Genomic DNA, 25,630 nt, shown 5'->3' with positions numbered 1-25,630 from the left:
GGTGAAGACCCGTGAGTGATTGGATGACCTCCGCAAATGGCGATCCTGACGGAGACTGCATGACGACGGCGGCGTTCTTCTTCCTTCCCGGGTTTCGGCACCAGTGTGATGTAGTTCAAAGGGTGGAAGGAAGAAGACAGGGTCGGCGTGACTGGGACTCGTGCTTTATTTGAGGCTCTCTGGCACAAACAAAAGAAGTGGCGCCCACTGTGCTTCCAATCACTTATTAAATAACTCAGAATATAAATCTGCATACAATTCCGGCTCCCGCAACCAGTCTCCCTGTGTGGCTCGAGTTCCCAGTCAGTCTCTCTCTCTCGTTTCCCGATACTGGTGGCTTTTATCCGGTCTCTCCACACCAATTACTGAAACGAGACACAGGTGTTTATCATTTGCACTTGACCTACTTACGCATCGCTCGTCTCCTGCCTCTCTCTCCTGTTGCAGACCTCGCTGAACCACGCCCCCCTCGCCACAGTATGCTTTACTGCCCTAATTATCATAAAGATCTATATTAACATAAATGTTTAAACATATATGTATAAACAGATGTACTATCCGAAGAATAGTTCAATGAATGGCTAACATTACTTCTCTAATTATGTGATGTCATGCTAGCAAAACATCTGTTTTTGAGCAGTAAAGTGCTTAAGCTTACGTTAAAGAACAATAATCAAAACAACTCCGTATGTTACTTATATCTCATAGGGCTAAGTTATATGTTATCAGGTTAGGGTCGCACCAAATATAAGATAACAATAATTAACTATATTTTGTAATTGAACAACATTTACCATTTCCATGGCTGAGCCTCCATCTTCGCATCTTGACTTCGCTGCCTCATCTTCGACCAAGAAAACACCTAAAGGAGCAAACAAACAGCTGCTTCGGTTCTCTCCATGTTGTTCATTCGATGATGACACTATAGTGCCCTACCTGAATAACTTGCATTCTACCCACTGAAAGGGGAGGGGTTTTGGGACGTTTGATCCAAGGAGGTGTGTAAAGGCTTTAGGTTTGCGCTGCGGGGCTACTGACTCGACAGTGGAAACACAGCTTGCTTTTGGCCTTGGTGCTTGCGGCTCGAGGCCATTGGCCCCGCCCGGCACACTGTTAGCCCTGGCTCACACTGACCCGACAGTGGAAAAGAGGCTCATGAGTACAACTGTGCACTGTGCTTTGTCTTCATATTTCAGATGCATCTGATTTCACATGTACAGGTGCATCTCAATAAATCAGAATGTAATGGAAAAGTTCATTTATTTCAGTAATTCAACTCAAACTGTGAAACTCGTGTATTAAATAAATTCAATGCACACAGACCGAAGTAGTTTAAGTCTTTGGTTCTTTTAATTGTGATTATTTTGGCTCACATTTAACAAAAACCCACCAATTCACTATCTCAGCAAATTAGAATACTTCATAAGACCAATAAAAAACATTTATAGTGAATTGTTGGCATTCTGGAAAATATGTTCATTTACTGTACATGTACTCAATAATTGGTAGGGGCTCCTTTTGCTTTAATTACTGCCTCAATTCGAGCAAGAGGGGCCGGTGTTGTCCCAGGCTACGGTTCTGTTGCTGGGTTCGGAGGAGTTCCTGGAGCTGTCCCTGGGGCTGGAGGTCTGAATATGTTCAACTGTCTCTCAATTTCTCACAACTGTTGTTTGTCAGTTAAGCTAAGTTTGTTTCTCATTATAGTTTATTTTGGGTTGATGTTTAGTAATAGTGATAAATGTTTATAGGGTTAGGAGCTGGAGCCAAACCTTCTAAATATGGTATGGGTCTGACTATTTTCTATGATTTAGGTGCATTGGTAATACTATGTAAGATAAATCCAATTGTTTGTGCTTTTTATTTTGCCATTTGCACTGGAATTTTGTAATAGAGCTTTGTGTTAACATTATAACAAAAAAATTTGACTTGTTAAGCTGTACTTAAATAAAGGATTGTTGGTAGGGTATTGTCCAGTCAAAAATTAAGCTATTGTGGCCTCAGGAGTGCATTGAAGCAAAGCAGGTGTTGAGCCTGGTTAGTACCTGGATGGGAGACCTCCTGGGAAAACTAGGTTGCTGCTGGAAGAGGTGTTAGTGAGGCCAGCAGGGGGTGCTCACCCTGTGGTCTGTGTGGGTCCTCACGCCCCAGTGTAGTGATGGGGACACTATACTGTCAAAAAGCACCGTCCTTCGGATGAGACATTAAACCGAGGTCCTTACTCTCTGTGGTCGTTAAAAATCCCATGGCACATCTGGTAAACAGTAGGGGTGTAACCCCGGTGTCCTGGCCAAATTGCCCCCCTGGCCTTTGTCAATCATGGCCTCAATTATAGACTTGAGATTTGGAAATGGTTTATCAATAAATTTTCTTTTATAAAATTTTCGTTTACTAACATTTTCCAATACATATTTTTTAGTTTGCCAGTTAGAGAATGAACCTCTTTTGAAGAGTCCGTGACTGTTTAAAATATGAAATCAGATAATTTTGCTGAACATGTTTTCATTTTCACTCTTGTCTACTTTTATCAAAACATGTGGCACTTTAATGCCCTGCAACGTTTAATGGTATTCCATTGCTCCAGAATATACAAGTTATGATAACATGTCCTTCCTTGTGTCATTGTTGTCATCAGGTTTGGGTGGAGCTGGTGGAGTCCCAGGTGGAGTTGGAATAGGAACTGGATATGGAGGTACAATATTACATTTCCAAATATACAGCCAGTACACTACAACATTAACCCTGATGAGACAACATGATGTGCTGTAATTCTTGCTGTGTTCTAAACTTGCTCAGAAATATACAAGTTAGTAGCTATGCAGCCGAGCCTTGACTTGATGCAGACAGAGAATGGTATACCATGTAGTGAGACGAGGTGTAACATGCAGTCTCTCTCTCTTTGGTTCACTGAACTTCAAATGCACCGCTGCATAGGAAGGGTAGGATCTTCAGATAGGAAGGGTCTGATCTTCCTTTAGTAGTAAAGCTACCTCATATTGTTGATGAGCCTAGATGAATAATGATGGTGTTGCACTGGACTTGCCAGGAAGACCAGAAGCTCAGTCTTCAGCTGGAGTTGGTGTAGTTGGAGCACTAGTTGGAGATGGTGTAGTTGAATCCAGGCTGAGGCAAGTAAAGATGCAGTCACTTTGTGATCATAAGACTGCATGTCTGTATGTTATGAGGAAATCAGTGGAAGAAAAAAATCTACCTGCATGATAGGTGCCAGAGTAGTTGTGTATATCAAGAAGTGGAGGGGGCCAAGAACTAGACCCTGAGGTACACCAGTAGTTAACTGATGAGACTAAGAAACCCCTTCACTCTAAGGTATTCTGAAAAGAAAAACATATGAGGTACAATAGAACTCAAACCAGCAGAGTTCAATTCCCATGATATCCAGACAGTAGCGAGGAACTGGTCCCAGACAGGTCCAGCAGAAAGAAGTGGATGGTTTCTCGCCAGTCACAGAATGATGGATAGATTTTCTCAGATGTGTATTTGTATAGATGACATGTTAGACATGTTAATTCTTTTAAACCTCCTTTTGAAATTTTGGATTAAAATGCATGGACCTCAGCATGTGTGTGTTTTTTTTTGTTTTTTTTTGCTCAACTTCATATTTTTGTGTTTAAGGATACCCTGCTGGTGCCAAGGCTCTAAAATATGGTATTTGTATTCATTGATTATATATAGATATATCGATATAAGCAAGATATATATAAGCTAGATCTTAGTAACATTGAATGTACTGCTCTAAATAAAAATTATTTGTCTAGGTTTGGGTGCTGGTGGTGGTTTACCAGGTGGGACTGGTGTTGTGCCTGGAATAGGTAAGCAAAAATGCCTTTCAATGAGCAGAGCTATAATGACTATAACAGCTCTTTATATTGTGAGTAAATATGCTAATTAAAACAAAAGACATTATTGAGTTTGAATTTAGGTAATCAACAGTGTTTTCATTTAGAAACTGCTTGGATTTCTTTCTTTTTTTTCTTCAGTAATTCTTCCTGGTTTACACTGTTTTTGATTTTGCCTAGCTATGTACAAACATTTTTCTATTTAATATTTGAAGAGTCTGTTGCAACCCTAAATCAAAAAGCCTGTTAAATTACTTTCGGCTTTGAAGATATAAATCAATGTTTGTACTGTAAATATGTTCCTTGAAACAGATTGTTCTTGAATGTTTGAAAATGTTTAAAAATGTAGCTCATGTTCAATGGACTGAAACCATGACCAAGCATGTTTGTTTTATTAATATGTTGCTTTACTCAAAATAAGCTTGCTGCTGTGAAAGAACTGGCACCACTTTTTGTTTTGTAGTCTACGGGAATGGAACTGGGGCCGGACCCCTAAATAAGGTTAAAAAAAAAATGTAAAAAACGGTCCCTGATTATTAGGTTCAGCTGTAACAAATGAACCTCCTAAACTATACAGGTGTGCAAATCAGCACTATTTGTTTAGTTCTGTGGAATGTTTGTGATTTGTAATCAGCAAATTAGACATTAGGAATTACATAAAGTGGAAATAAGTTGAAACTGAAGCAGTATAAGCAAACTATAGTTCCGCTACAGAAGTGCAAGATGGTTTGTTGACTACCTTTGTCGGCTGACTAGTAAAAATGGGTAGACATGCAAGTTCTAAGGAGAAATTACATAGACTTGAGATTTAGTTTGCCAGTTAGAGAATGGACCTCTTTTGAAGAGTCCGTGACTGTTTAAAATATGAAATCAGAATTTTGCTGAACATGTTTTCATTTTCACTCTTGTCTACTTTTATCAAAACATGTGGCACTTTAATGCCCTGCAACGTTTAATGGTATTCCATTGCTCCAGAATATACAAGTTATGATAACATGTCCTTCCTTGTGTCATTGTTGTCATCAGGTTTGGGTGGAGCTGGTGGAGTCCCAGGTGGAGTTGGAATAGGAACTGGATATGGAGGTAAAGTATTACATTTCCAAATATACAGCCAGTACACTGCAACATTAACCCTGATGAGACAACATGATGTGCTGTAATTCTTGCTGTGTTCTAAACTTGCTCAGAAATATACAAGTTAGTAGCTATGCAGCCGAGCCTTGACTTGATGCAGACAGAGAATGGTATACCATGTAGTGAGACGAGGTGTAACATGCAGTCTCTCGCTCTTTGGTTCACTGAACTTCAAATGCACCGCTGCATAGGAAGGGTAGGATCTTCAGATAGGAAGGGTCTGATCTTCCTTTAGTAGTAAAGCTACCTCATATTGTTGATGAGCCTAGATGAATAATGATGGTGTTGCACTGGACTTGCCAGGAAGACCAGAAGCTCAGTCTTCAGCTGGAGTTGGTGTAGTTGGAGCACTAGTTGGAGATGGTGTAGTTGAATCCACCAGTAGTTAACTGATGAGACTAAGAAACCCCTTCACTCTAAGGTATTCTGAAAAGATAAAAATATGAGGTACAATAGAACTCAAACCAGCAGAGTTCAATTCCCATGATATCCAGACAGTAGCGAGGAACTGGTCCCAGACAGGTCCAGCAGAAAGAAGTGGATGATTTCTCGCCAGTCACAGAATGATGGATAGATTTTCTCAGATGTGTATTTGTATAGATGCTTTTTTTACCCAAAGTAAAAGCAGATTTCATATTTTCACAGGATATGGGACTGGGGCAAAACCACCTAAATATGGTAATTATTTTTCATTTTTATAGCAAATAGGAGTTTCAATATACTACAGAAATTCTCTTAACCAGGGGTCTCCAATCCTGCTTCTGGAGAGCTAATTTCCTGTTGACTTCAGTTCCAGCCCTGCTCCAACAAACCTGCCAGTTATTTTCCAATAATCCTGAACACCCTGATTAACTAGTTAAGGCGTGTTTGGTTGGCACTAACCTCTTGCCTACCCCTGCTCTAAACTGAAATAAATGTTGGCATGAAATGAAAATTAGTTTTTATAAATGCAAGTTATAGACTTATTATGAATGATTGACATTCTCAAATTGAAAATAAAATTTATTACATTTTTAATCAAAATGTCATAACTCAAATCCAGACCCACCAATCTGAAAATATTTTTATGTCTTCGTTAATGAAAAACTGATTCTGATCATCATCTCACTAGGAGAGAGTTCCATGAACTGAACTGAATGTGTCAGATAAAAAAAAGATATACAAAATATTTAGACCAATAGGTTCCTAGGACCAGGATTTTTTCTAGCGACGTATGCACGATTTCTTGTAAACTCCACTCCTGCAAGCTCACACTCATCTCTTTCATCTTTCTTTTGAGAGCCACGCTCACAAATCAACATCCAATCAACAACCAAGGCACATAACCAAACCATGCTCTATTTTATTATAGTCCACTACACTTGAATGTGCATTATGGAAATACAGATCTGTCACTATTTCTGTTTCATCGTGATTTTAATGACAAATCTCATCCATGGGCAGGTGTTCCCGGTGGAGTACCCGGTGGAGTACCAGGTGGAGTACCAGGTGGAGTACCTGGAGGTGTACCTGGAGGTATTTTTATTATATATACAGCCATTTATTCAAGACATTAAAATTACAGTTCACTTGTGCTTAAATCCTAAAAGTCTTAAATTTAAAAAATTTAAATTTGACTAAATTCTCATAACAATTAAGCAGTCATTATGAATCATAAATTGTGAACTAAAAGATTCATTCTCTAAAATGAATTTATGGTTTTGCAGGGTATCCAGCAGGAGTTAAACCTCCGAAATATGGTGAGAGAACATTTTGTAGGTATTTTAAGATTTTATATTTAGGTTTTTTTATACTTATTAAATGTTTACACCAAAACAAATGAATAGCACTTTTGAAAAACGTCTGAAATCATATTCACTCGAGGTGTACAGGCTACTCATGATATAAATATATGAGTAGTTTAGGACACAGCCTATTTGGAGTAAATACAATTTTTTTTTAACTTATTTATTTCATATTAAAGAAGTATGTAAGTAACCATTCATGAAAATATACCCCAATTACATAATGCCAATATCTTTATTACAGTATTTTTATGAACTTCAATACATAAATTTGATTATAGAAAAAAATAAAACATTTGTTTGTTGACCAGCAAAATTATGAACATTTAATAGAAATTACTGACCATTCTTTTGATTACAATAAAATTACGATAACACTTTAGATTAGGGAACATAATTATCTAACTAGTTGCTTAGTAGCATGCCTATTACTTGCATATTGACTGTTTATTAGTTGCTATAAAGCACATATTAATGCATGTCCATATTCTAGATCCCTTAACCCTACCCCATACCTAAACATAACTATTACAACAACTACATTACTTACTCCCAATAAGCAGCAAATTAAAAGTTTATTGAGGGAAAACTCTTAATATTTAATAGTGAATATGTGTCCCCTAATCTAAAGTGTTACCAAAATTACTAGTCATAGCAGCTGCCTGTACATTTTTTCAAAAGAATCATAATAAACTGTAGTAAAGTAGATGTTAGCGCAAACTATGTGGTAATGATATGAATGGTGACATGGGTTGCCTGCAGGAGGTGCAGGTACAGTACCTGGTGCAGCAGGAGCGCCACTGCCTGGAACTGGGACGGGACTGACACCAGGAGCCGGGGTTGGAGGTACTTGATTCAACTGACCCATGATCAGGTCACTATCAATGTGAGATAATAATCACCAGCAATCAATAAGACTCATTTTAATGTTTTCAGGATATCCTGGTGGAGTCAAACCTCCTAAAACTGGTACAGTAGTTCATATATTAGCTTCATATATTTCTTAACAAGCTGCTTCATTTAAACCTGTGTTTACCTGCCTTTTAATGAGGTAATGCAGCCTAATGGATTCCACTGATGCACTTCTTCTCATTGTCTGCTAGGCGCTGGGATCACTGGAACTGGAATAGCAGCTCCTGGAGCAACACCTGGTGGTGATGTGGTGGTCGTACCGGGTGGCACAGGCATCGGTGTTCCTGGAGGTACTGGTCTGCCCTTTGCACCAAGTGGAAAACCAGGTACAACAAATAGGCTTAGTCCACCAAATGCCATGAAGCACATAGTATGTCATGCTTGATTTGAACTAATGTGTTTGTTCCACAGCAAAGCTTCCAACGCTGGCTCCTGCAGGGACTGCTGTACCGGGTAAATACAAAACTGATTCTGTTTGATAAATGAGCAATCTCTATGCACTCGTAATTACATTTCAGTTTGTTGCCATAGAAAGAAAGTAGTAGCTCATTCAAATAATGTACAGATTTTTGCAAAAATTCTGCAAACAGTTACAGTACAGGCAAATAATGGTGATTGAATTGGGGTCAGAAATACAGTTATTTCAAAATGAAGCATATCCATTATTTCATAGACTAAACCTTTAATTAAAGAAAGAATACACATTTACTCAATAGCATCCCCTTAAAGTGTGCCTTATACAAAATGTTACATATGTAACCCTGGTTCCCTGAGTAGGGAACAAGATGCTGCATCATGCGATAACACTATGGGGAATGCCCTCGGCATGACAGTGTCTGAAGAATGTGTGCAATCACACCATTGGCAGACGAAGAGGTCAGCTGACATAATGCACTGCATCACCTACATCATAAAAGGCCATCTCAAATATCACGTCCTCAGATTATCTGAAGGAAGATGCACGGGCCTGCCTGAAGTATGGCAATGAGACGCAGCATCTCATTCCCTACTCAGGAAATAGGAATTCAACGTTGCGTCATGAGTTGACTTTATGGGGAACTGTATACCAATTATTTCATTCTGCAAAATGGACTTGATAATCACAGACAGTTGTGTTGGAACAGGGTTGGAACTGAACTCTGCAGGTAGGCAGATCTCCAAGAACAGGATTCAGTACACCTGCCCTAGGACAATCCTCAGACACTGACTCTTAAAGCTCAAAAGAGGGTCCGATAAAACTTTCCAGGATGGGTCCAAGAAGGAGCTCTCGCTGGGTAGAAAGGCCTCAGCCATCTGATCCCATGTAAGCTATGGGAAATTAGGGAGTATCTCCCCAATGAAGTACTGTCGATCTGCACATGCAGAAAGATTCTCTTGGAAAAATTCCAGGCAGTGGACTGGATCCAAATGATGCTGCTTACACTATGATGTGAAAGGCTGCCACTTCAGAGCATATATTTTCCTAGTAGAGGGAGCCTTAACAATAAAAAAATTCACTAGAATTTAATATTGGGCTCCCCTCAAAGGCCAAACTCATAACTTTAACGGCTCAGGCCAGGGGTATTGAACTAAGCCCTGCAGTTGAGACAGCAATCTCCCATGGAGGGCCTACCAGGAGGAATATTAGGTCCGAGAACCACTCTCGGGCCGGCCAGCACAGGGCTATGAGCAATAGGCATACTCCATTCTGCCTTACACTTGCTAGAACTCGCAGGAGCAGTACTATCAGGGAAAAGCATACAGAATAGTGGCTACAGAAGCTGGACTTGTTGCTCAAAAGAGATAGCACTTCTTGTGCTAAAAACGGTGCATCCCAAACATTTACAAAATTGCAAAACAGTGTATTGAAACCCCTCTAACAATCACATACAGCAATGGTGTTTTGCAGAGAATGGTCAAAAAGTTAACTACAATCTGCTGCCTCCCAATGCACTAGATGTGGCAGGTTTAGCAAAACCCTGTGGGAGAATGAGCGCCCCAATGGGCTTGCCATTGAACGACTAGTACATCTGGTCATCTACTTGGTGGCATGGAGGGCAAGGTCTGCGGGCCGATGTAGCTCTTGAACTGTCTCAAGGGTTCAGCCCACGCCTCCATCAATTTCCCTGAGCCATGGTGTGCAGGGATGCACTAGCCTAACCAGCTGCGACATAGGCTTTACCAACCCATCTAGATGTAGCTATACGCTGTCTGTATGGCAATGCCGGTCATCTCCAGGACTATTGCTGAGGCAGGTGAGAGATAGCTAGCTATAACTATTGGAGATAGTAGAGTCAATCTGGCTAAAATTAAGTATCTTAGAAGGTAGCAAGATTTCAGTAGCAATGATCACAGATGGTTTTATATCAGACATGTGCCAATGATGCCCAAATATGTTGTCTAGCTTGTCTAGGTTTTGTTATTTTCTGTTGTTTTTGTTCTTTTTAGTTGAAAGACAGGGAGACATACAGTATAGTTGCCTCTGAGCTAGTCACCTCTATGCTGCTTGTCTTTAAACTGCAAGGGTTGAAGGTGGAACATGTTGTTTCTTGGCAGGACCGACGGCTATTGTAGCAACTGGCAAGGCCCCTGAGCCCAGTAAGATCTACTGTTGCATGTACAAATGTCTTGTCTATATGTAGCAGAACTCCATTTTCATTTAGCTTTTTAATGCTCCTTCATTTTCCCTCTAACCTTTATTGCTATCTGCACTTGAGATTGCCAATCTGCATTTTCTCAGATCTGTTACTGACACTCTGTACCTGTAGCAGGATTTTTCTCTGTAAAGAATGGTCCTCTGGTCATCCATGTTTCATGTTTTCAAAACATGCACACTAAGTGCTAAGAAAGAACATGATCAGTTACAAGAAGGGACCACAATTAACTTGCACCTCAGACTGTCCAGGAGCTCAGTGATGCCCTACATGCATACTGGCATGCATACAAGCACGTGGGGGCCATACAAACTACTGAGTACCATTTTGAGTTGCTGCAATGAAATTTCAGCAAAATGGACTAGCCTGCTGCATCATATTTTGTCTTTGATTTTCGGGGTGTCTTTGAATTCAGCCCTATGTAGGTTGATCATTTTCATTTCCATAAAAAGATGTGGCATCCGTTCGTTCCTAACACATTACCCAGTCCATATCAGTATAGATATCCAGCATGATATTTTTCCCCATTGAGATCTGATGTGTTTTCAAAGTGTTCCTTTAAAGAGCAGGTCATATGGAATTTTAAAGTGTCCTAATATTGTGTTGGAGTCCTCTACAATGGGTTTAAATGCATCTAAGGTCAGAAAACATTGTAATATTCTCAGAATATACATTTAATATTAGAGTCATTTACCAATGATTTCGAAACGATTTGTTCCAAGCAAGTTCGGAGCAAACCCCTTCCTTCCATAAGCCTACTCTGCTCTGATTGGTCAGCTGGCCAAGCCTGTTGTGATTGACAGAGAGAGGAGTCCTTGAGCGAGCGCTACCATTGACAAAGCACCTATACATAAAACAATAATATAGTGCTCCAATCTGTTCTTATAATAATGACATAAAATACAAAAACACTCATGCAAGCAAATCGTGCCCACAGCTAAATTTTAGCTGCAAAACTGTGAACACTTAAAACAATAATGGTGGATACGTTAGCCGAATGCTAACGTGACTAACTGATGAAACAATACAGTTTGTATACCAATATATGTCTACTGTAATGTTTGAAGGAATACAGACAAAGGATGCTCTGTCTTAACTTTTAATCAGAACAGCTGTATCACAGGCGCAGCAGCCTAACTATCTCCCGCATTAACCCTATAACTGCCGTGCAGTAAAATAAACAGCAGTTTCACAATGATTATAATATCTGTGTGCTACACTACATTCTTTATTATTAAACGAAGTAATTAGAACAATGTCAGTCTACATTAATCGACACATTCTTAGGAAATAGTGGGTTCACAGTGAATTATCAGAACTAGGTAAGACAGTAATATCGTGCTTTACCTGGAACCCTAAAGCTGCACTAGGTATACATCACATATTATCACAGAAACATGATATTTTGAGCACTATATTGAAAAATAAGATGATAAAGAAGATTAGAAGCCAACGAAGATAAAAGCCAAGGTTAGAGAAGCAGGCCTTGGTAAAACGACAAGCACACAACAAAAGGTTTGAATTGTATTTCTGTGGTATCCTTGAACACAGCGTCTTCTCAACATGATGTAAACACACTAACTAGCGGAAGTGTTTGTGAGCAGGCCAGTATTTCGCTAGCAGGTCTGTGTTGGAGTGGGTAATAACAGCCTGAGCTACCAAATATATTTTTCCAAGGCACATAACCAAACCATGCTCTATTTTATTATAGTCCACTACACTTGAATGTGCATTATGGAAATACAGATCTGTCACTATTTCTGTTTCATCGTGATTTTAATGACAAATCTCATCCATGGGCAGGTGTTCCCGGTGGAGTACCCGGTGGAGTACCAGGTGGAGTACCAGGTGGAGTACCTGGAGGTGTACCTGGAGGTATTTTTATTATATATACAGCCATTTATTCAAGACATTAAAATTACAGTTCACTTGTGCTTAAATCCTAAAAGTCTTAAATTTAAAAGATTTAAATTTGACTAAATTCTCATAACAATTAAGCAGTCATTATGAATCATAAATTGTGAACTAAAAGATTCATTCTCTAAAATGAATTTATGGTTTTGCAGGGTATCCAGCAGGAGTTAAACCTCCGAAATATGGTGAGAGAACATTTTGTAGGTATTTTAAGATTTTATATTTAGGTTTTTTTATACTTATTAAATGTTTACACCAAAACAAATGAATAGCACTTTTGAAAAACGTCTGAAATCATATTCACTCGAGGTGTACAGGCTACTCATGATATAAATATATGAGTAGTTTAGGACACAGCCTATTTGGAGTAAATACAATTTTTTTTTAACTTATTTATTTCATATTAAAGAAGTATGTAAGTAACCATTCATGAAAATATACCCCAATTACATAATGCCAATATCTTTATTACAGTATTTTTATGAACTTCAATACATAAATTTGATTATAGAAAAAAATAAAACATTTGTTTGTTGACCAGCAAAATTATGAACATTTAATAGAAATTACTGACCATTCTTTTGATTACAATAAAATTACGATAACACTTTAGATTAGGGAACATAATTATCTAACTAGTTGCTTAGTAGCATGCCTATTACTTGCATATTGACTGTTTATTAGTTGCTATAAAGCACATATTAATGCATGTCCATATTCTAGATCCCTTAACCCTACCCCATACCTAAACATAACTATTACAACAACTACATTACTTACTCCCAATAAGCAGCAAATTAAAAGTTTATTGAGGGAAAACTCTTAATATTTAATAGTGAATATGTGTCCCCTAATCTAAAGTGTTACCAAAATTACTAGTCATAGCAGCTGCCTGTACATTTTTTCAAAAGAATCATAATAAACTGTAGTAAAGTAGATGTTAGCGCAAACTATGTGGTAATGATATGAATGGTGACATGGGTTGCCTGCAGGAGGTGCAGGTACAGTACCTGGTGCAGCAGGAGCGCCACTGCCTGGAACTGGGACGGGACTGACACCAGGAGCCGGGGTTGGAGGTACTTGATTCAACTGACCCATGATCAGGTCACTATCAATGTGAGATAATAATCACCAGCAATCAATAAGACTCATTTTAATGTTTTCAGGATATCCTGGTGGAGTCAAACCTCCTAAAACTGGTACAGTAGTTCATATATTAGCTTCATATATTTCTTAACAAGCTGCTTCATTTAAACCTGTGTTTACCTGCCTTTTAATGAGGTAATGCAGCCTAATGGATTCCACTGATGCACTTCTTCTCATTGTCTGCTAGGCGCTGGGATCACTGGAACTGGAATAGCAGCTCCTGGAGCAACACCTGGTGGTGATGTGGTGGTCGTACCGGGTGGCACAGGCATCGGTGTTCCTGGAGGTACTGGTCTGCCCTTTGCACCAAGTGGAAAACCAGGTACAACAAATAGGCTTAGTCCACCAAATGCCATGAAGCACATAGTATGTCATGCTTGATTTGAACTAATGTGTTTGTTCCACAGCAAAGCTTCCAACGCTGGCTCCTGCAGGGACTGCTGTACCGGGTAAATACAAAACTGATTCTGTTTGATAAATGAGCAATCTCTATGCACTCGTAATTACATTTCAGTTTGTTGCCATAGAAAGAAAGTAGTAGCTCATTCAAATAATGTACAGATTTTTGCAAAAATTCTGCAAACAGTTACAGTACAGGCAAATAATGGTGATTGAATTGGGGTCAGAAATACAGTTATTTCAAAATGAAGCATATCCATTATTTCATAGACTAAACCTTTAATTAAAGAAAGAATACACATTTACTCAATAGCATCCCCTTAAAGTGTGCCTTATACAAAATGTTACATATGTAACCCTGGTTCCCTGAGTAGGGAACAAGATGCTGCATCATGCGATAACACTATGGGGAATGCCCTCGGCATGACAGTGTCTGAAGAATGTGTGCAATCACACCATTGGCAGACGAAGAGGTCAGCTGACATAATGCACTGCATCACCTACATCATAAAAGGCCATCTCAAATATCACGTCCTCAGATTATCTGAAGGAAGATGCACGGGCCTGCCTGAAGTATGGCAATGAGACGCAGCATCTCATTCCCTACTCAGGAAATAGGAATTCAACGTTGCGTCATGAGTTGACTTTATGGGGAACTGTATACCAATTATTTCATTCTGCAAAATGGACTTGATAATCACAGACAGTTGTGTTGGAACAGGGTTGGAACTGAACTCTGCAGGTAGGCAGATCTCCAAGAACAGGATTCAGTACACCTGCCCTAGGACAATCCTCAGACACTGACTCTTAAAGCTCAAAAGAGGGTCCGATAAAACTTTCCAGGATGGGTCCAAGAAGGAGCTCTCGCTGGGTAGAAAGGCCTCAGCCATCTGATCCCATGTAAGCTATGGGAAATTAGGGAGTATCTCCCCAATGAAGTACTGTCGATCTGCACATGCAGAAAGATTCTCTTGGAAAAATTCCAGGCAGTGGACTGGATCCAAATGATGCTGCTTACACTATGATGTGAAAGGCTGCCACTTCAGAGCATATATTTTCCTAGTAGAGGGAGCCTTAACAATAAAAAAATTCACTAGAATTTAATATTGGGCTCCCCTCAAAGGCCAAACTCATAACTTTAACGGCTCAGGCCAGGGGTATTGAACTAAGCCCTGCAGTTGAGACAGCAATCTCCCATGGAGGGCCTACCAGGAGGAATATTAGGTCCGAGAACCACTCTCGGGCCGGCCAGCACAGGGCTATGAGCAATAGGCATACTCCATTCTGCCTTACACTTGCTAGAACTCGCAGGAGCAGTACTATCAGGGAAAAGCATACAGAATAGTGGCTACAGAAGCTGGACTTGTTGCTCAAAAGAGATAGCACTTCTTGTGCTAAAAACGGTGCATCCCAAACATTTACAAAATTGCAAAACAGTGTATTGAAACCCCTCTAACAATCACATACAGCAATGGTGTTTTGCAGAGAATGGTCAAAAAGTTAACTACAATCTGCTGCCTCCCAATGCACTAGATGTGGCAGGTTTAGCAAAACCCTGTGGGAGAATGAGCGCCCCAATGGGCTTGCCATTGAACGACTAGTACATCTGGTCATCTACTTGGTGGCATGGAGGGCAAGGTCTGCGGGCCGATGTAGCTCTTGAACTGTCTCAAGGGTTCAGCCCACGCCTCCATCAATTTCCCTGAGCCATGGTGTGCAGGGATGCACTAGCCTAACCAGCTGCGACATAGGCTTTACCAACCCATCTAGATGTAGCTATACGCTGTCTGTATGGCAATGCCGGTCATCTCCAGGACTATTGCTGAGGCAGGTGAGAGATAGCTAGCTATAACTATTGGAGATAGTAGAGTCAATCTGGCTAAAATTAAGTATCTTAGAAGGTAGCAAGATTTCAGTAGCAATGATCACAGATGGTTTTATATCAGACATGTGCCAATGATGCCCAAATATGTTGTCTAGCTTGTCTAGGTTTTGTTATTTTCTGTTGTTTTTGTTCTTTTTAGTTGAAAGACAGGGAGACATACAGTATAGTTGCCTCTGAGCTAGTCACCTCTATGCTGCTTGTCTTTAAACTGCAAGGGTTGAAGGTGGAACATGTTGTTTCTTGGCAGGACCGACGGCTATTGTAGCAACTGGCAAGGCCCCTGAGCCCAGTAAGATCTACTGTTGCATGTACAAATGTCTTGTCTATATGTAGCAGAACTCCATTTTCATTTAGCTTTTTAATGCTCCTTCATTTTCCCTCTAACCTTTATTGCTATCTGCACTTGAGATTGCCAATCTGCATTTTCTCAGATCTGTTACTGACACTCTGTACCTGTAGCAGGATTTTTCTCTGTAAAGAATGGTCCTCTGGTCATCCATGTTTCATGTTTTCAAAACATGCACACTAAGTGCTAAGAAAGAACATGATCAGTTACAAGAAGGGACCACAATTAACTTGCACCTCAGACTGTCCAGGAGCTCAGTGATGCCCTACATGCATACTGGCATGCATACAAGCACGTGGGGGCCATACAAACTACTGAGTACCATTTTGAGTTGCTGCAATGAAATTTCAGCAAAATGGACTAGCCTGCTGCATCATATTTTGTCTTTGATTTTCGGGGTGTCTTTGAATTCAGCCCTATGTAGGTTGATCATTTTCATTTCCATAAAAAGATGTGGCATCCGTTCGTTCCTAACACATTACCCAGTCCATATCAGTATAGATATCCAGCATGATATTTTTCCCCATTGAGATCTGATGTGTTTTCAAAGTGTTCCTTTAAAGAGCAGGTCATATGGAATTTTAAAGTGTCCTAATATTGTGTTGGAGTCCTCTACAATGGGTTTAAATGCATCTAAGGTCAGAAAACATTGTAATATTCTCAGAATATACATTTAATATTAGAGTCATTTACCAATGATTTCGAAACGATTTGTTCCAAGCAAGTTCGGAGCAAACCCCTTCCTTCCATAAGCCTACTCTGCTCTGATTGGTCAGCTGGCCAAGCCTGTTGTGATTGACAGAGAGAGGAGTCCTTGAGCGAGCGCTACCATTGACAAAGCACCTATACATAAAACAATAATATAGTGCTCCAATCTGTTCTTATAATAATGACATAAAATACAAAAACACTCATGCAAGCAAATCGTGCCCACAGCTAAATTTTAGCTGCAAAACTGTGAACACTTAAAACAATAATGGTGGATACGTTAGCCGAATGCTAACGTGACTAACTGATGAAACAATACAGTTTGTATACCAATATATGTCTACTGTAATGTTTGAAGGAATACAGACAAAGGATGCTCTGTCTTAACTTTTAATCAGAACAGCTGTATCACAGGCGCAGCAGCCTAACTATCTCCCGCATTAACCCTATAACTGCCGTGCAGTAAAATAAACAGCAGTTTCACAATGATTATAATATCTGTGTGCTACACTACATTCTTTATTATTAAACGAAGTAATTAGAACAATGTCAGTCTACATTAATCGACACATTCTTAGGAAATAGTGGGTTCACAGTGAATTATCAGAACTAGGTAAGACAGTAATATCGTGCTTTACCTGGAACCCTAAAGCTGCACTAGGTATACATCACATATTATCACAGAAACATGATATTTTGAGCACTATATTGAAAAATAAGATGATAAAGAAGATTAGAAGCCAACGAAGATAAAAGCCAAGGTTAGAGAAGCAGGCCTTGGTAAAACGACAAGCACACAACAAAAGGTTTGAATTGTATTTCTGTGGTATCCTTGAACACAGCGTCTTCTCAACATGATGTAAACACACTAACTAGCGGAAGTGTTTGTGAGCAGGCCAGTATTTCGCTAGCAGGTCTGTGTTGGAGTGGGTAATAACAGCCTGAGCTACCAAATATATTTTTACCAGACCTTTATTTTTTACATTCAGCATTCTTGTACTTTGTGATAATAACAATAATGCTTCAAAAGTTGTAAAGACACAAACAGTGATATTTATGTTTCAATAAACTTAAAATTTAGGTGGAATTAGTTTAGTTTAATTTCAGTATAACCCACTAACTTCCAGTAGTCATTAATGAGATTAGATCTATCAAAAACCTTATAATCTGCGATGTTATTATATCAGTCAGTCATCATGGGGCTCAAAAGATACCGTTTCCTGAGAATGACCCAGATGGGGTCACTGCTGGACACACTAGGGGTTGTATTCATTGTTGGGCTGTGTTTGTGCATTCATCTGACTGTAGATGTACGCTGATACACAGTAAAATCCCGAGTGTTAAATTAACACTGTTCAGAGCATATATGGTCCCACTCTAAAAGAGTGTTAAAGTAAGCGCAATTGTGTGTTAAATACATATGTGATGGCAAGGAACTTATGATAAAATCATGTCATGTGTCTGTGTCTCTGATTGAAATTTATCTAAAACTTTAGTGCTTCATGCTTTCTCTATTGCTTCAGTTATGAGACAACAATGTGAAATCTTTCTTAAACAACTTTTATAAATATGGTTCATAACGATGTTTCAAATCTGGCACTCATAGACATGAAGAATCAGCATGTGAACCTCAACAATGGTGACAAAATATTTTGATAATTTTTATGTGATTTTTGAATGTGACAAAACAAAGCAGAAAAAAGTCACAACAAAAAATAACAAGAATAAAAGCAAATAGTAAAAAGAAAAGAAAATACTAAGACGATGCAGCTGCATAATTTATTCATGTCGCAATGCATGCTGGGAGCCATGGATGAGTTATGACTGGTGCACCCAGAATGCAATGCAGCATGAATCTGTCTGATGATCATCACCATTGTTGAGATTCATATGCTGATTCTTGATGTCTGCGTGTCTAAACAGCACAGATGTTCTAAACTGGTGTGCAAAGTCTTTTTAAAGCTCTTCCTATTATTTCATTAAAATACAGTTATGATCAATAACAAACTATACCAAATAACAAACCTGGCCGCATCACGACAACAATGTCATTTATCAAAAAAATGGCCAATATAATCTGAACACATTTTCTCTTGGTTTTTATTGCCATAACAAATGTGTTTCATAAACACAGTGACAGCAACCAGAGAAAAACTAATGTTAAAAAGGTCAAGAGTCAAGAGCCCGACTAAAGCAAACACTTATCTCCACAACGGTGACTTCAAATTGTATTATTTTCAATAAACATTAACGTCTAAATCTCTGTTAATTCTTAATCAAAAATTCTAACTGGTTAGTAATGCATGAAGCTGGTGATGCTGTTGGTAGAGTTGTTCAATCATCTTCTGCTGAGATCTTGAGAGATTTAATGTCTTCTTTTATTTCAGTTGATTTTATCTAAGTCTGTGGCTGAAGTCAGTTGTAGTTCTTGTGATTCTGCTTGTTAACAGCAGCTGTTCATCACTAATACTCAATCAGCACTTAATTAATCACATAATTATCTCATTAACTTGACCATATAGCATTGTTAATTAAACACTCAGGATTTTACTGTGTAAACCTGGAGTTGGTAAGTCCTCAATATACAACATTAGACACTAAAATTATATGTCCTGGCGTTCAGATATATCATTCATCCTGAGCTGTGAGAGAAGTTGAATAGGCTTCCTTTAACACAGTGTTGTCATTTCCTGTCAAGATCCAGCTACTTCCTGACTAACTTGACATTTGCCCCATTTACTTTGGAATCACCGCATTAAAAAAAGAAAAAAAAAGAATCAAAGACCAAATTCACAGTCCAAAGCTCTATAGTTGTTTACAGTCTCTACAGGGAAAGGGCAAAATGTTCAGAAAATAATCCATGGTAATATTTTAAATGTGTGCATTACTTAGTTGTACCACTTGGGGGCAGGGTAAAATCCCTTGTGACAAAGTTCTCTGTCCTCATACCATCTGCGTGATTTCAAAGGAATATTTAAAAATAATAATAATAATCACCATAAAAGTCACTATGGTAAAACTATGCTATATTTTGTACTGTGTAAATACATGAATATGTCATAATGCAGTCTAGAGTACCATGATGCCTCTGATATTAAGTATCATCCTCCACAATAATTTCAGTGTAAGAAAGTCGGTAAAAAAGTCCTGATGTATACACTCAGCAAACATAGTTGTAACAGATAAGTATAGTCCTATGACGAAACAGAATTGTATACAATCTCACACTGGGTAAAACTCAGGAAGTGTAAGTTCTGTCATATGAAAAGTGTAATAAATATGCACATGCACCCAAAATCTAAGCACTGCTCTATACACTTTACACAGAAACGATAAACAAACAAATAAACATTTTGATAGGCACCTATATTTGACTATAGTGTAACATACACGTTTGTGTTTACAGGTCCTGGTGGGGTTTACCCATATGGATATGGTAAATATGATCAGTCAATCATTAAAGACAAAAACACATTAAAAACTTACCAAAGTCAAAATCATGCTGAATATTTCTTCGTCCTGTTGTTTTAGGCCCATTTCCTGGTGGCACTGGAGCAGCTGGAATTGGAACTGGTGTGTTACCTGGAGCCAAACCTCTGAAAGCCCCTGGTAAGATCATATGTACTGTACCAGGGGTGGCCAACATCGGCCCTGGAGAGCCACAGTCCTGCAGAGTTTCACTCCAACCTTAATCAAACACACATAAACAAGCTAGTCAAGGTCTAATAGTTATTAGAAAGCTGCAGTCAGGTGAGTTTTTATCCAGGTTGGAGCAAAACTCTGCAGGACTGTGGCTCTCCAGGACCAACTTTGGCCACATCTGAACTATATCCATATAACTACCTTTGCTACAGATTACTCAGGCATCAATAACGAAGTTCACATAGACTAAGATATTCAGATATTGGAATTAATTGGTCAAAATCTTAAGTTGACTGCTATAAGCAGATAGAACTGAGATATAATTTTATAAGTTAATGTAAAGACCTTCAGAATTCACAAGATCCATTGTAACAGAAAATGATCAGAAAATGCTGATTACCATATACTGTGTATGTATATATATATATATATATATATATATATATATATATATATATATATATATATATATATTTGTTTGGTGTCGCAGGTGTAGGGGGAGTTGGAGGGGCAGGACTCGTACCTGGAGCAGGTGAGATCTAATGCAATACTAAATTACTTGATACTTGATCCTTTAGCAGTGTTCCTGTAGCTTGAAAAGTACTAAAAGTACAATACTAAGGTCACAGCTTCCCAGGGAATACATAAACTGAAAAAATGCATGTTTTCAATGCAATATATATCACTTTGAATACAAATGTATGCCAAGTGCATTAACAGTTGTGAGTCAAATGCTTTTGGAAGGGTCCAGGTTTTTACATTTTTCTAGAAGTTATGAAGGCGCTGGGCTGTCTATATGTAGACCTCTGTAGGGAGGATTTGCAGTTTGTTAGTGAAGATAGGAGGGTGCTCCAGAACCTGATCGAAATATCAGTGCCTTCTTAAACAGAGGTGTAAGATTGAAAACCAAATATGCCACTATATTCGGCATAATTTGCTCAGATAGGAAGGTTGTGATTTTACTGCATTACAGGGGTGGCCAACATCAGTCCTGCAAAGTTTTTCTCCATGTTGTGTATATCGGGAAGAGGAGGGGGCCAAGCATCAAACCCTGAAGTACCCCAGTCCCAAAGGATAGCCAGTGTAATTTAAACTTCCCTTTAAGATACTCCAAAGGATAGCAGGGAGGGCAGATCCTATAATGCAGAGTGTTGATCATGATCATGAGCTGTGATGTCCTCTACAAGGACAGCCCTGACTCTGTAACATGACACAAACCATTTTCTGTCAAAATACTGAACATACTATTGAAATAGTGTTCCTTGTGTTACTGGGCTATTGTTAAAGACACAGATCATCTTGTTGCAGGTGGAGGGTATCCAACAGGTGTTGGTGTGGGAGCTGGTGCTAAACCACCTAAACCAGGTAGCAAAAGAAAGCATACACAATATTCATGTTCTGCAACACGACGCCACACTGTGCTTCAAAAACATTGCCAAATTCATTTTTTAAAGATTTTCCCCAAGAACAAATGTACTCCCCATGGCCATAGATTAACACTGAAGCTTCAACTAACTGGAATTGTAGAGGATATAGGGAAATGCATCTAGAAAGTACAAAAAATTAATTGTGGGTTTTTGTTTTCTTCCTCTAAATTGTGTGAGCAGTGATTGTGCTGAGTGTTTAACATCTAACTCTATCAACAGGCTACGGCTCTTTGGGTACAGGATACGCACAGCCAGGTGAGGCCCAGCATTAACTCTACAAAGAATGATTGCTTCACGCAGATCTTAATTGGCATCTACACATGTTCTTGAATATATGTCTATATGTTTGTGCAATAGACAAGTTTTACTGGAAAATGAGGAGAGGTGTTATAGAAGTGGTGCTCAAAGTGGGCCTTTACTGGTGCTGAGCTCTGCCAATTATGTGTGACTCTGTTAACAGTAACAGGAATGATTGTTTTGCATCATTCGGTCTTTTGACATGCTGGTACTCTCTCGAAACCAGAATCCCCCGGTCGAGCAGACAGCCTAACCCCTCTGTCCTGCCCACGACACATGTACATTCACACTCATAGCAGTAACACACTTGTGTAATCACTCTCACACACACAATGCAGAGAGCCTGAGATCATGGGTTTGTATTGGTCCTGTGAGCAATGATTTGATGTCACTGTGTTCTCTCAAGCACTGTCCTTTCAGAACATCTTCCTCAGTTGGCTTCTCTGCTTATGCAGATACACAGTAAACCCAGCCAAAACCATCTGCCAGAATACTTGCTGTATTCACAACACAGTCACAAAAAAAGATGTTTCTACTGAGAAAAAGACTAAATTACTCTTAAATTTGTGTCCTTTGGCATTTCAGAAAAGTGTTCTCAATCTGTGCTTTAATTTGCCAAAATACTAAAGCCTTTATAATTAGATTACAAGTTATAATGAATACTAATCCTGTTTATTGACAAATGCTGTTTTAGATCAACCGAGTTAGAGATCTAAATCTTTTTGTCTTTTCTTCCTACAGGTGGTGTAGCTCCAGGAGGATATGGAGGATATCCACAAGCATATCCAGGTATCATTTTATAGAAATAATTCAAGGCTAAATTCAAATTGTATCTCCTTATAGAATTCAGCCCCTCTGTAGTTAATTTCCCATTTTGAGGGCCATTGTACGTTTGATAAGATGTCTCGAGTGTTCCCAGAAAGTGTCTGTGAAGCTTCAGCTCAAAATACACCACAGAACAATTATTATTCAATGTTGTAAATGGCCATTTTTTGGGTGGAAGCACACATATGCTGTTTTTGTATGTTTGTCTTTAAATGCAAATGAGCTGCTGTTCCCCAACCCCCTTTTCAGAAGAGGGCGGAGCTTGTGGCTTAGTGGCGATAATCAAAACATCAGTTTTTTTTATTATCATGTATGCATATTGCAGTTCTTTGTCATCATCAAGTTTATTCCTTGCATGTGTTGTCAGTTTAAACTTCTGATATGCAGTTTGTTTGAGTGCACAGAAAGCCGTCTCTTTTGCATCAGCTGTCAAAAACACGCAAGGTTATGTGAAAAACACAGACTTCACATAAATGGAGCGTAGCGATAGTTCTGGCAGGCCATGTTAGTCAAGCTCACCTTTCCAGCTTACTCAGCTGATCCACGTCTACCTATAGGATCACGACACCAATCATAATTCCCTTCACAAGGTCCCTTCAGTCATTATTCAGCAGCTATCGCTTCGCTCAGGAACTAATCACCCACCTCCATCCCCAGCTCCTCCTCTCGTCCAGTCAGGACTTGGCAGTGAATATATCATTGAGTCAGAACACTGAATCATGTTGTTAAAATAATCTTGTAGAACATTAATGGTATCTGCTACATTTATCATTGATGTTGGTTCTGTTACCCTAGGGGGGTATTCTGCTCTCCCTGCTCCTATCCATGGTAGGCTGCGTGGATGGGCAGGGAGTGTTTGCTCAGAACAGAACCATTCCCCCAACCTAAAATGTCTGCTAATCGTAAGTTATATTGACGATAGTGGTCCTGACAGAAACACAGTCATTATGTCTGTGAACATGAACAGCTTCATGTGTATCAGTATATTAGAGCTGTGAAATGGCGACAACACGCTACTAACGTAACTCAACCAGGCCTTGCCCACTTTAGTTTTTTAGCATATGCCTTGGGTGGGATTTATTTAAAGGTGGGATACTGTGATGAGAAAACTCAGGACTACAGTTGAGATGTTTGAGGGAGTTCAGAAACAGTGCTTACTAATATACGTAGAGAATGACTTTGGAGTGACTGTGCTTTGTAAACGTGCAGATCTTTTTCATGCACAAACAGAAGGGGGAAAAAACCTCATAAGATCCCTCTAAACAACATATCCTGACAGACAATACGCTGAAAAGCGTCACTGATCACTATGGAAAGACACGTTGACTGCTGAAATCCACTTGCTATGAAAAGCGTCGGCTTGAAGTGCAAATATTATGCAAAGTGTATTTGCATTCTGACTATAATGTGAGTCTCGGTGCTTGCTAATACTCACGCTCAAGCTGCTGTCATAGCACACTATTATGTGTTAGTTATTATATAATCACAACGTAGAGCTGCTCGGTGGGTTTATTATTATCTCCGTCCAGATGCTCTTGGTCACAGCTGGTCATAAATCTCCTGCTGGAACAAACAGTAATCCTGACGCTGTCTGTTGGCTTACTCACAGTTCATATTGGCATCTATTTCACACAGTTATTCTTCGCTTTACTTACTTAATTAGACACAATGCCACATTTCACTCAGTCACTCAAGAGGTTTGAACAGCTCATAATAATGCAATGATTTCTTGTGTTTTAGGGGGATATGGAGCAGGACTGACACCACAACAAGGTAAACGCTCTTAAAACCCTTACAACATCACTGGAAGATGCAGTAGAATGAGACTGAGCTCTAGCTGATTAGCTCATTCAGTCTCTTTAACTCTGAAGTGTGTGTATATATATATATATATATATATATATTCAATAAAGGGATGAATTAGACTAATGAAGAATCTCCAAGCTGCTAATTGAAAGTAAAACGAATATCCGAATATCGGTCCATACAGCTCAGACACTGTATTCCAAACACTCTGCACTCATACAATAGCTTTGTGCATTCATTTCAAATATGGGGCATCTACAATTATATTTTGCATGAAGAAAATTAAACCTGTTTTAAGAGCACAGATTCTTTCAATTAAACACATTTTCCACAAAATTTCTAATGATTTTGGTGCTTTTACTTTTTTCTTTTGTAATTCTCAATGGTCATATTTTATTATCATCACTGAAATACACAAAAGTGTAATACTTCCAATGATGTATACATACTTTTGTAGTGAATTTGTTTCTAACGTTATTTTCATTTTCTTCATGACAATATAATTTCTTTTTATTTCTTGCGATGAAATGTGGCGTGTGACATGTTCTTGACATGTTTAGTGAGATTCACCCCCTCTAGATGATTTAGGCTTTCATGAAGCATCAGTGAGTGTCTTCGATTCAGATCTGATCTCCTGATTTGAGACGCTTGAAAAACGGGCCTCAATAATAAATGCATATTGCAGGCATAGAAACACACGTTATGCTAAGAGAGCTTTGTGGATGGCAGAACGTCTGACAGCGACAGCGATCGCAGCATTCACTCTTGCACACCGTGTGAAGTATGAAGAGCTCTGCTCTGATTATGCTGAGAACCAGCAGAAGTGAATGACAGCTTACGTCTAACATCAATCCTCTGTTTTGGTATCTGTCCGGTGAAGGGAACAAACTGAAAATAACAAACTGTAAAATAGTAATC

General features: G+C 39.0%; 1 protein-coding gene across 1 annotated transcript in view; it reads left to right on the top strand.

Moving 5' to 3' along the window:
• LOC107551226 (elastin-like) overlaps positions 1-24,693 on the top strand; it is a 37,565-nt gene extending 12,872 nt beyond the window's left edge. The window contains exons 4-22 of the mRNA XM_016232768.1: positions 1,546-1,626; positions 3,631-3,663; positions 3,774-3,827; positions 4,881-4,937; positions 5,634-5,666; positions 6,432-6,476; positions 12,154-12,192; positions 12,384-12,416; positions 13,224-13,307; positions 13,398-13,430; positions 13,565-13,699; positions 13,785-13,826; positions 20,122-20,151; positions 20,247-20,324; positions 20,848-20,889; positions 21,666-21,722; positions 22,004-22,039; positions 22,823-22,870; positions 24,647-24,693. Coding sequence (XP_016088254.1) covers positions 1,546-1,626; positions 3,631-3,663; positions 3,774-3,827; positions 4,881-4,937; positions 5,634-5,666; positions 6,432-6,476; positions 12,154-12,192; positions 12,384-12,416; positions 13,224-13,307; positions 13,398-13,430; positions 13,565-13,699; positions 13,785-13,826; positions 20,122-20,151; positions 20,247-20,324; positions 20,848-20,889; positions 21,666-21,722; positions 22,004-22,039; positions 22,823-22,870; positions 24,647-24,693 — 1,007 coding nt within the window. The remainder of the gene's footprint in view (positions 1-1,545; positions 1,627-3,630; positions 3,664-3,773; positions 3,828-4,880; positions 4,938-5,633; positions 5,667-6,431; positions 6,477-12,153; positions 12,193-12,383; positions 12,417-13,223; positions 13,308-13,397; positions 13,431-13,564; positions 13,700-13,784; positions 13,827-20,121; positions 20,152-20,246; positions 20,325-20,847; positions 20,890-21,665; positions 21,723-22,003; positions 22,040-22,822; positions 22,871-24,646) is intronic.
• Positions 24,694-25,630: the final 937 nt, after the last annotated feature.

This window comes from Sinocyclocheilus grahami, unplaced genomic scaffold (assembly GCF_001515645.1).
Source record: "Sinocyclocheilus grahami isolate Dianchi unplaced genomic scaffold, SAMN03320097.WGS_v1.1 scaffold419.1, whole genome shotgun sequence".
In the NCBI taxonomy this organism is placed as follows: domain Eukaryota; kingdom Metazoa; phylum Chordata; class Actinopteri; order Cypriniformes; family Cyprinidae; genus Sinocyclocheilus; species Sinocyclocheilus grahami.
This window is presented reverse-complemented; position numbering and strand designations above follow the sequence as displayed.